Raw genomic sequence first — 12585 nt, 5'->3', positions numbered from 1 at the left:
GAAAGGCTGCACACAATTAAGAGTCAGGGAGAATTTATTTACTTATTGTTATTCCTGCAATCAATGGGAAATCTGAATGCAAAATGCGAAAAAAAAAATTACTGCTTGACTTAAAAATCTAATTTATAGTCTATTATGTTTTATAATCATTAATACATAACTTTAAGATAATGGCAATTCATAAATTTATAGCTATCTTGTACCTGATATTTTTATAAAACCAGTGTCCATTTCTATTGTAGAAATTATGCATGGCAAAACTTTTCATACAAGTTTTTCTGTAAAAAACACCAGTCACCTTCCAAAAATAAGTCCTCTGGATATAACTGCAGGTGAAGGAATAAAGCTTCAAATACATTATTAAGATTAAAAATACATTTAAAATCTACCTCCAAAATGACAAAAATGACCAGAATATTTCAGATCCAACTCTGTATTAAATTTCAAGGTTTTAGTTTGACTTTTGCATTGATAGTCACTTACACACAATCTTTGTTATCTACTCCTGAGTCACTGTGTTCACTAAATGGAACATCAGTTCTCTTTGTAGCTGTGATGTGGGAGAAAGTAACAGAGATGGATTTTGAAACAAGGCAGTGAAACAAACAACTGCAAAGCAGTATACAAAGTGAGGTATAGGAACTGCTTAAAAATACTGGAGTACCAACTCTGTTTCTTTTTTATTCAGTCTCTAATGTTGGAACTGTCCCAATTTGTATAAGCAAGTAGACATTTGTAAGAAATATCTACAGAAAGATTCTCTATACCACAAATGTCTAAATGGATGTCCCTCTTCTGAAATCCCTCTTCTAATTCATGTGCCTCATATCTCATGTACACCTTTTTTCCCCATGAAAAAATAAGCAAGGAATTTTTATTTTGTGCAGATTCAATAATTGTCAAAACTATAAAATTTGTAAAGAAAATACAACTTTTTATTTTATTCCTAGCCCTCCTGTTGACTCAATATGAATTCACTGGGCTTATGAAATATATCATAAGAAGGATTAGAATAAGAAAATGCTTTTTATGACACAAAAGGCTAGAAAGTTTATGGGAAACATGAAGAAAACCCATGCAAATTAAACAGACTTGATACCAGCTGTAAATCAAAAAGTTAAAACTGACCTTGCATATATAAAAGCATGGCACTGAAGTAAGAAAAATAAAGTAAGCATGAACATTAATGAACAAGTGTACTGTGTTTATGTCACTCCGAGAGAGCGGCGGTTTTAACCTTTCTGCTCTACAAAGCAGCATTGGCAACCAGCTTGGCACTGAAGAAGTCACAAACAGAAATCAAGCGTGTTCTGCTTAGGATTTCTGAATACAGCAATCAAGGCAGACTATTAAAATATCAAGCAGCCATTGCAAATTCTGACAGAAAACATATTTGGATTGGAATTTTGTTCCTTTGTTACCCTTCAACATTTCCTAAAAACAAACGTAAAGAGCTTTCTTCTCAAGAAAGCTGGAGACAACTTGTATTAAAGAATTCATCACAGTGAAGAATATTCAAGTAGGCTTTTGAATAGCAGAGCTCCAAAGAAACACTCTTCCAGGATAATATTTTTCTCAAAAATTTGCCAGAATTACTGTTCCAGAAGACTGCAAGATACTGTGCAATTTAAATATGATGACCTTTTTGCCTTTTTCCTGACCACAAAGATGGATAAGGAAAAAAGTGAAATCAAAAATTAAGTTCTGAAAACCTCCTAGTTCAGGAAGCCTTTGTTCCACAAATAATTTTCTCCAGCCAAATGGAATAAGCACATTTCAACATGACTTACACATAAAAATTGCTTACCTTCCAACTGAAGAATAAAAGTGAGCTTTTCCATTAAAGAACTGAGCCTATTTTATGGAGTTTTAAAACAACAACAACAAAAAAAAACAACAATAAAACATGTAACAGTGTGATTCAAGATCAATTTAACTACCAAAAATACACACTTTTAAAGACACCCTTCCTAATGCACATCCATAAAGCTTTCAGAACTGTAAAATAACAGGGAATGGGAAATTCAGGGCAAAAATGTTTGAAAAATTCAGTACTAAAGGATTTCTCTTCTTTGGCATGAGCAATTTAGGGACACAAAGGATACCATGTCTTTCAACTTAAGAAAGGATGCCCAGCTCCTTAAATTTTAACTTTTATTTATCACTAGTCTCTGTTTCTGTGACAACAGACCTTTAGGAACTGTGAATCAGATATTCACCGATGTAACTTCATAAAGTTTACATTGGAGTGAACTGAAATATGCCAATTTAAATCTGCTGAGCATCTGGCACAGCAGCTGACTGAATTTCAGTCAGCTTAAACCATACAATTACCGTATCCCAAAGATATATCAAATCTGCATTAAAGGTTTTAAAGCAGACATCTCCTGAATAGCAGTCACACAGTTTAAATGGAGACAAAGTTATTCACACTTGGTATTCTACAAAACAAAATTATAGCAATTAGCAATAACTTAGTGATTTGTAGATATCAAAGTTTCTCTTTCAGTGCTTGCTTTTTTAATCACTAAATGATTAAAAAAAAAGTATACCTGTATATTGTTATTTCAAGTTTTAAAGCTATTGAAAGAAAGCTCTCCAATAATGAATCTCCCAGAGGTATCCACATAATTTTGTTGATTAAAAGACTTCATATGTGAAAGATTGTTCTGCAAGTTATTTGCTTTTGCATTCCATATAAATGCAGTCCTACTTACATAGTGCAACTATTAATCGGCATAGCATTTTTCAGCTGAGATTTAAACTGAGGAAAAAAGTAAAGTTCAAGTGTTCATTAGCTGCTTGTGACATCTTACATTTCATGTCTGAATCAGACTGCCCTCAGACCATGTCACATTCATGTCTTCTTCCAATCATTTCAGATTTATCAGTCTCTCTTTTGTATTTTCGTACTTGCCCTTGCCTCTTTTTGACTGCATGTCCTACTGTGACAGACCAACCTTCTACAATCATATATTTGTTACACTCTTGGACTAGAGGAGAGAATCAAAGGGATGCTCCAAATTATTTTATGCTTATAGCACATAAACATCTATTAAGATGTAACTAACTCAATCTGTATATGTACAGCTAGAGAGACTGAAATTATGCAACCAATAATTATTATGCTACTTACATATAATGTAATATGTAAAAATATAATGATGCTACTTACAGCTCTTTATTACTTTGCTGTGTTTGTAATGATTTTCATAAGCTGCAATTTTTAAAGACTTTTAAAGATGAAGTACCAATGAAATACTAATTAAGACTATTGTAAAATGTATACAAAATTCAGACTAGTTAAAAATATATTTTATTGCAAAGAATTTTCCTTCACTACAGAATTGGCTTATTTTAAAATCATAAATACCTAATAACTACATGTCCACACGTACATTTTCTACATACACAGTAGATATAGAACGATTTAAAGCAACTGAATTTAAGAACTGAAATATAAAAATGGCATAACAGCATACTCTGAAGAAGAAACATATAAATAGGCACTCCAAAGATTACACAGAAACTTATTGCCCTTTTACTTCAAAATTTAACAAATTAAATTTTATTTTCCTTGTTCATGAAGATATCTCATAGCATACTATACTTAACAGCATGTCTTTGGTCTTCAAATACATTTTATAACCCAACAGGCAGTCACTATACATGAATCAAATACTACATGTGTAACCCCCAAGTATACTTCTCAGTTAGCCCCAGAAAAGGACAGTAATAAGGACAGTAAAGCCAAAATATTTCATAGTGTTAGCAACAGGGCTTTTAGAATTTGAGGAATAAATCATTAAAAAATAAGGTTAAAACAAAAAGTGACGTGAAAGATATCCCACCCAGCACACATCAATATAACTATAAATTGGAAAGGGGAGGGAAGTTACTTAAATAGCGGGGAAAAAAGCTCATGAGAAGTCTTTAAATCCCTATATTTCAGTGGTAAGTATTTTCTATTTTGTCTCATTATCCTTTGGAATATAAAACTAGGTCAAGTTAAAATAAAATTAGAAAAATTATTACCTGAGAATCATCTTCTGCATTTGAATGTCTCACACTTTGATTCACAGCCACATTACTGTCTCTCACATTTTCATCACTTTCAGTAACAGAAGGGAGACGGGACAGAGAATCAAATCCTTTTTTGAGGGTAGATTGTGGAAAGTTGCTAAATAATAAAAGAAAACTCAAACACTTTAATTCATACATTTACTTTCAAAAAGAAAGTCTTCATAACTAACATGCTTAACATGATTTTGTCAAAGTAATTTGTGACTCCTTTATTTTACAGCCTAGTAGGGCAGCACAATATCTATATATGCTTATCTTTCTGGCTTCGCACTACACATGTATCTATGCTCAAAAGACCTGAACTAACCTGCCCTCTTAACTAATCCTCAAAAAACCAAACCCAAGTCAGCTGAGAAAAACTAGATGGTAATGCCAGAAGTAAATAAATTTCCATGTCCTCAAAAAAAAAAAAATTCTAGATATATAATGTGGACCAGTTAAATGGGGTGGGGGTGGGGGGAGGAAGTGTCAGAGTAATTTTTCCCTCAAAATGGGTCTCCATAGCTACCAGACAGTTAAAACACACGATAACCAAGGAAACCTGTCCAAGGTTATTCTGGTTGTAGCAAAAGAAAGCTTTGTTGCTGACTTAGTGAAGGCAGAAGTAAAAACTGATGGAAATACAAATAACTCTTTGCTTGTTAAGGGAACTGGGAGAACAAGATCAAAACAATATTGCACACATGCCAATTAGACATAAATGTGTAATTGTGTTATTGCAGCAATAAAGAACAAAGAAAAATGTAAGGTGTTATCCAGCCCCCTTCCTAAGACTGAGATAATGAAATATCAAGATCTTTAGCAGTAAGGCAGTAACAATTATCTTGCCTTTGAGTGTTTCAAAATATTTTATTAGAATTAAAGCAAGAGTTTCAGTCCCAGTTGTGTATCTAATTCCCTTATCTTATTTAGGCAGCTATATTACTTTAATGAAATGCTAATACGTGCTATACGTGCTATATATTTTTGGTTACTACCTGTTAATTAAATCACAAGAGATTAAATTAGCTCATTGTCATGGAAACTTAGCATATTAAACAATCTGTCCTTGACAAAATTCAGTAAGTTGACCATGAAGCAATCTATTAAAGATGAAAAAACTACATAAAATATGGTAACATGCAAATAAGGGAACATCTTAATTATTACTCGCTCATTCTTTTAATTACCTATTAATGGTATTGCTTAGAGCATTTTATGTATGTCTACTCCTACTATTTGAAAACAAAAATTAAGTAATTTAATGTATTTTTAACCGACAAAATGCAACTGTATCAGCAAAACAATACACCCAGAATATTCCAAGTTAATTTCTTCCACTGAAAAATGCTGTTCAATAAAAAAAAACAACAAAAAAACCAACCCAAACTGGTTTCTTATCAACCCATCCAATCATCATGATTAAAATACAGAAACTGCCATGTAATTTGCGCAGTTTACTTAGAGACATACTTAGAAAAAGGTATACACACCTTAAAAATGATACACACATCCAACAGTTTACTAATTGTTGGACTCATTCTCAAGAAAATAAATATCCTCCAAAATAACATAAAACTTTTGGTGCTCACTTGGTATGTCATACATGCAATGCTTCTTATGTCAAGAGTTCAGTCAGAATAAAAGAGAGGATATTAATAATTCTAGCAGTTGTTGACAAAACATTCAACATCATCACCTGAAGCCTGGCAGAAAAACATTATGCAGTGGGACACAGGAAAAAAATCCAAGGCCCTGATACAATTAATGATAATCCTTCTTTTCTTGTCAGCAAGCAAGCATTATGCTGAATATCCAATGCTGACTAGAAGTCATGTGTACACTGATTTCTGAAACTTCGTCTCTAAGACACCCTGTATTTATACAAGGGTTTATATATATATTTATACAAGGTTTATACATATTATACATATAATACACATTTTAAAAATATTTTCAAGGGTTTACACGACTTCCACTCTTTAACACAAGGCATTTATATAAAGGTGTATTCTGAGCATGAGCTTCCTCACCTGAACTCTCAGGTTTCTTGTAGTAACTATAATGAACAGAGAACAGCCTGTTTTATTGATAAAAATTAATTGCTCCATGCCAAATATGTGATGCCCATGAAAGTACTGACTGGCCAGTCAATGACTTCCTTGTTACGTGCAAGAACTGAAAGGGACCAGTAGTTTGAGGAAAAAATAGAAAGACATCAGAGAATATTCCTATTTCTGGTGGAAACAATCTATTGAATATTCACTGGGCCTACCGAGTAGAGAAACTGGCAGTGGTTTTGCCCGACAGAGCTCCCTGCCCTGATGTCAGATGGCCTAAGAAGTGTACATCCACCTAGGGGACTGTCCGTACAGGGTGTAACAAGTAGGAACATACCCCTCAGGTGTGTGCATGTCCACCTCGTAGTGGGCTTTCTCACAGGCATAGAGTCATAGAATCATAGAATAGTTAGGGCTGGAAAGGACCTTAAGATCATCAAGTTCCAACCTCGCTGCCATGGGCAGGGACACCTCACACTAAACCATGCCACCCAAGGCTCTGTCCAACCTGGCCTTCAACACTGCCAGGGACGGAGCATTCACAAAATGCATGTAAGATTAGCAGATCGTAAGGAACAGCATATAAAATTTATAGCACACCAACTTGCATCTCCAAAAGGTGTGTACAAATAGAAGAATCTGCATGCCTAAATAAGGTGAGCTTGCAACCCTCAGTGCCAAGAGAGCATATAATTGCATGTTTATGTCTCTGTTTGCATAACTAAAAATTCTTTGGATTAGTTATACAAAGGTGTTCAGAAGTTTGCATGTGTTTGTCAACATTTTGTAAGCATCTAGAATAGTGGTTTATCTGTTACATAGATGATACTGATCCTAAATGTAGAGTTCAATGACTGATGATTAATTATGCAACATCAAGAAATCAATAGAGTGCTCTGATCCTAATTTGCTTTCAACTACATAATCTGACCAGTTTTAACCTGTGACAGAAGTAAACATAAGCCATGGCACTTTCACAGTCAAATGGAGTAACAGTACAAAGCTAATGCTGAAACTACACTGAATACTTACATGTGTGTGGGTAGTGTAATAACATTCATTTTGTAATTCAAAAATAGGCTAGCAATCTCAACATGTTCTTCAGGTTTCTTTACCACAGACACTGGAAAAAAGCAACTTGTTAAACGTTTATTCCTAAGAAAATTTTAACACTAGAACTTTGACAAACAATTTCCACAGGGGATTCATCAAACCTAAATAATTCTCAAAATATAATAGCATACAATTGAATCAAAGAGAACAACCAAGGGTGGCTTTAGGTGACATATAATGAAAAAAAACTTGCTCAAAGCTCTGATGCTCAGCCTGCAGAGTGTTAAAAGTATGCTTAACCTATGTAAGGTTATCCAACTTAGCTTAGAAAAACCATGGCAGCATACTGCTAATTTCCTGTTTATCTCATTACATATTGCTACCATGTCTGCAACACTTTCATACTCCAGGTATCTCATATCATGCATTTAATTCCATTGTGCAGTACAGACAAATCCTAGAACAAGTTTACCTCTAAAACTATGAGGTTTTGCAGCAGGACTAGTCACATACTTCAAATGTTTGAAAGGTGTTCAGAAGCTTTCATAGCTCTGCATGAGAGCTTCTGCATTGGTTTGATAACAGTCCCTCTTCATTTTCTCAAGTAGAGTGCTTTCTAGCCTGAAATTAAGACACTTCTCAAAGTGTTTAGGAAATAACAGGGCTAAGGGGAAGTAATACAAAACTGGTAAAAGGAAAAAGAAAAAAACAACACCAAAACGAAACAAGTAATCCCTAAGGAAGTTCCATTGAAATTAAGGGATAAAATGATAAATATGGCCCTGGAAATTTATATATTTGCAATAATTAAAATGTTACTACACATTTATTTTGGAGGTTTAAGTAGACAAACCTCGGGGTTCAGATGACACAAGAGTTTCCTTTTTCTGACGGAAAAGCTTCCAATGAGGAACTTGTGGTGGTTGTAGTGGTGCTACCAGAGGACAGGACCTTGTTCTAGTGATCAGGACAGGATGGCTATATATGTGGGAAAGTCCATACTGCCTTAGTTTCTCTGAAGAATCAGCCTATGAAACATGAAAAAATAATCCAGCTGTGTCACACCTCCTTTCTCATCACATCTCTGACAGAAAAGAACAGTATGCACACAAAAGTATCTAACAGCTTGAGTAACAAACAAAACAAATATAGCTCACCTGACAAGGCTATCAAATAACATTCTAATTAGAATTTGATATTCAGCAGAAAAAGTATAATTGAATACTCATAAGTGTTTACATATATTTTACTTCTTATAGTAGATTCATCACTCTTTTCAACTTATTTATTTAACTGAATTCTTTTAGGTGCTACAGAAAACAGACACATGAAGCAGAATTACTATGTAAAACAACAGTGACAACACTTTGTTTTAAATAAACATATTTTAAAAATTTTTCTGAGGGAGAAAGTCTTACTTTATGCTGAATTTATAAAGTGGCAGAATTCTAAAAGCAACTGGTCTTTTAGATAACTTGTGAAATCTCCATAATGTGATATCACTTTGAACCAATACATCATTAAACTTTTTACCTGCTAACTTAGAGAACATATTAAAGGCACTGCAGTTGACCTGTATAACAAATCCCTTAGCAACAGACTTAAGAGCAATTTTAGATGTCGACATTGAGTGGTGCTCTTTGAATTAAAATCATAATGGTGTAGAGCTTAACATTTTTCATTACTGAAAGTTCTGTTACAAGATTTGTACATCCTTTGTATATTAAAAATACACCTCCTTTTACTTGCTAAATAAATCACACATAATTTAGTTCCTTAACATGCTCATCAGCAAGGCTTTGATTGCTCTTGCTCATTGTCAAATGTTCCTGAGGTTCTGCATTTATGAACTCTGCAGAGAAGGATGTAGATATAGTTGTGGTTGTCAGTTATTTGAAGGGAGAAGAACAAATTTAACACAGTAAGACTGCCCAGGGAAGTTATGGCTGCCCCATCCCTGGAAGTATTCAACACCAGGTTGGACGGAGCTTTGAGCAATCTGGTTTAGTGGAAGGTCTCCCTGACTGTGGCAGGGGGATTGGAATGATCTTTAAGGTCACTTCCAACCTAAATTTTTCTATGATTCTATGAAGGTATAAAAGCAATGTAAAAGCCTCATTTGATCTCTGAATTTATAAAGATATATTACAGGATGACTGCATACATACATATTCAAGCAACTTAAAAATGTAATTTAAAACATCTGAGATTAGAAAGGATTTTGAAGACTACCAATTAGGTGCCATAAACAAGAATTTGTCAGCTGCTGAGTAGGAGACATACCTGAGTGATTCAATTATGCATTTTTTCCATGTGATTTGAGCAAACTTAAGGCAATTAAGTTCAAGCCACATCAATCCAAGGACAATCCAAGGACATGTAGAAAACAAAGCTAAAAGGGATACTGCAGAAATTTGGGAGGGGAATTCTGGCACAACTGCAGTTAACGATACAATTTTCTAGAAACTTAGAGAACAATAATTATGCCAATGAATCCACTCTTTGAAACTTTAATTATTTCTCTCAACATAGTATATCTCAGCCCTCAAAGAAAGCTTGAAAATGAGATTTTTTAACCCATAAGAAACCCACCACACTTCTATATTTCATTTCTGTCAACTTCCATTTTTCTATCAGTCTTTACTAAAACACTGGTTTAGACACATAGATCCATCTGCTTCATCCTATGTGGTCTGCAATGCCTCTTTTTCAGTATTCTCTATAGCCTCACAGACTGAAGCCAAGTTTGAGACTCAAGGCAGGAAAGATATAACCTTACGTCACTGTTTCTAGTTTGCTGTCTGCTGACTAGCATTACTGTCTGAGACCTTAAATTTAAATAAATAAATAAACTAAGTCGCAGAGAAAGACCTAGTCTTCAAAACAGCATAAAATACACAGCACAACTTGCAAAAAGAAAATAGTGCAAGAATTAAGAGCAGTAAAGCATAACACCTGCAAAATATTTCTGGAAATTTCTTTATTCTGTCAAGCCTAGTGGTTTCCTGAGGAGGCAGCTTAAATTTTAATGTTCTAATTATGGTAAATACGATTTAAATGCACAAAAAAACAAATCTAATTAATAATCAACTCAAGAAAGCCAGCTCTGGCATTATAAATAGCTTTCTGTAGAGTGTGAGTGACTAAGTGGAAATTTAAGCATTGTTTTTATCCCAGCTGCATGAAGTGCTGCACTCTCTCCAGCTGCTTTCATCAGCTACAACACTAATGACAGAAATGGATATAAACATGCTATTTCTTATAGAACAACACATGGGAAAGTGTGTATCAGAGAATTCATGTTTTTCAACTAACCCCTAAAATAATTAGTCTTTCCATTCAGAAGTATCTCATTATGATACATTTTTTAGTCCCCATCAAGATTCTCCCAAGAGACTTCAGCTCCTGGGATCCAGAGGAAAGTGGAGTAAAACTGAAAAAATGAGCAGACTGTGGTGGGAAAATGCAGAAAATGCACAATCAGAAATACCAAGAATATAAATTTAACTGATAATCATTACCTAATAACTATTTCACTATATTGATTTTATTATTTTTGCTACAACATAGTTGCTACAAAATGAAACTCCCTGATACTAAAATAATGCTTTCCTGTCCTGAGAGCACAAACTCTTACCATCTGTTTTAACGAAAAAACATCCTTTTCAAACAAATGTAGTGGTATACAGCCAGCATACACGACCATTTCTGGCTGGGTTGGCGCAGATGATTCTACAGAGAAAACATCAACATGCTTTAGAACAGTATAAACAGTAAATAAATATTGCTATACCTCACCCTAACTTATTCTGCTCACTCTGCCTCTTTTTTGTTATTTTCTTTGTCTGACTATTATCTCATTCGAAACAAGAGCTCATTGTAGAGTACTTGTAAGAGAAGCCCTGGATGGCAAAACCATGCTGTTTTAACCCTTACCTATTTTCAACTATCAATGACTTTTTTAACTTTATTTAACTTCTTTTACACAGATGAATAAGAAAAACTACAACTTGCAAATGCCACAGGTCAGAGGTAGCTCTAACCACTGTCCTATTTTTCTTCAGATTTTAATAATACTAGATACTAGCATGAAGAACACAATACACATCATCTGGACAGATGAAATAAAAACATACTGATTGGTCAATACTACCTAAAGGCTTCACACCAGTGAAAGCAAAGTCTGATCTTACTAACAAAAGGATCAAAAGCCAGAGCCCTGGTCACTCCTAGCAATGGTTATGAAGAATAAGATTAGTTTGAGAATCAGAGTATTTGTTAACGAGGGTTATTGCTCTTACTTCTGTCAAGGAGATGGAATAATGGAGGTAATGTCAGCTGTTTCTGAAAGCGTGAGGGGGTCACTACATAGCTCACTTCACTTGTTACTCCTAGAAATCTGTTGCACTGGTCAACTACGCAACCATCTCATACCCGTACTGTGGAAGAAGCTATTATTGATTCCCTAACGATGAAGAGAAATCAAGGCTGTCTGGGTGACAGCCAGTTCACTCATGCTGAAGGGAAATTAAAAGTCTAAAAAATTTATTAGTAGAAATATAGGTCTAAAGGTCAGCTCAAAAAGAAGGATATTTATTTTTCTTTATTGTTCCTTAGTAATCTAAGAAAGTATGTGAAGACAGGATCTCAGCACAGAGGTTGTGAAAAACAGCACACCTGCTTTTCATTAGAATGTTTTGTCTTTGTTCCCTTCAGCTCCACCTCAAATATAGGACAATTACTTCCTACATTTACTAAGTATGCAGCTGGAAGCTGCTCTAAGAATAGGTATTTTCTGTGAAACTGAATAAAACAATGCTGCCTGCATAAAAAGAAAAAAGTGAAATGAAAATAAAAGGGCAAAGAAATGAAAGATAGGCAAGTGACTGGAAAATACAATTTATCAGATTTCAAACTGATTTATTTAGAAGGTATGCAATAGTTTTTTTTCTTGAAAAAGTAAGCTATCTTTGCGTCTTAAATATTCTTCCAAAAATTCAATTAATTAAATATAATGTGGTGGTAGGTCAGTTTCTTTCCAGTGGATTCTTAGTATTTCCCACTGCACATCTGTGATTCCCCTGTTAATCACAGCTGTTGTGTTAGCTGTGGTTTTCAACTTATCCAAAAGCAAGGACATAAGCTAGGTTTGATCTCAGTCCCTGATGACATGTCTGATCTGTTACAAATACATTAGTAGAAGCTACCATGTCCTACACATTACAGGACAGCATGCCACAAGGTATACCAATACCATTGCTTGTGAGAAGTATTTCTCTATTAAAAGTATTCCATCAAATACCAGGTGGAATGTAAAACTGCCATATTCAGTCCAGATGGGTTGTGAAATAAAATGTCTGCAGGGCAGACAATAAACAGCAATGAACAAAATATTAGAGTATGCAAATGA

The 12585-nt window shown here is 34.3% G+C and overlaps 1 protein-coding gene across 3 annotated transcripts in view; it reads right to left on the bottom strand.

The window, feature by feature from the left end:
- ADGB (androglobin) overlaps positions 1-12585 on the bottom strand; it is a 112879-nt gene that overhangs the window by 67280 nt on the left and 33014 nt on the right. For all 3 annotated transcript variants that reach the window (XM_062641949.1, XM_062641948.1, XM_062641950.1), the window contains exons 10-13: positions 10813-10907; positions 8029-8203; positions 7155-7245; positions 4036-4180 (exon numbers count right to left, since the gene is read on the bottom strand). In XM_062641949.1, coding sequence (XP_062497933.1) covers positions 4036-4180; positions 7155-7245; positions 8029-8203; positions 10813-10907 — 506 coding nt within the window. The remainder of the gene's footprint in view (positions 1-4035; positions 4181-7154; positions 7246-8028; positions 8204-10812; positions 10908-12585) is intronic.

Source organism: Pezoporus occidentalis, unplaced genomic scaffold (genome assembly GCF_034315485.1).
Source record: "Pezoporus occidentalis ecotype Australia unplaced genomic scaffold, CSIRO_AGI_Poc_V1 ctg7, whole genome shotgun sequence".
NCBI classification, from domain to species: domain Eukaryota; kingdom Metazoa; phylum Chordata; class Aves; order Psittaciformes; family Psittacidae; genus Pezoporus; species Pezoporus occidentalis.
Note: the sequence above shows the minus strand (reverse complement) of the source record. Positions and strands in the feature narration are given on the sequence as shown.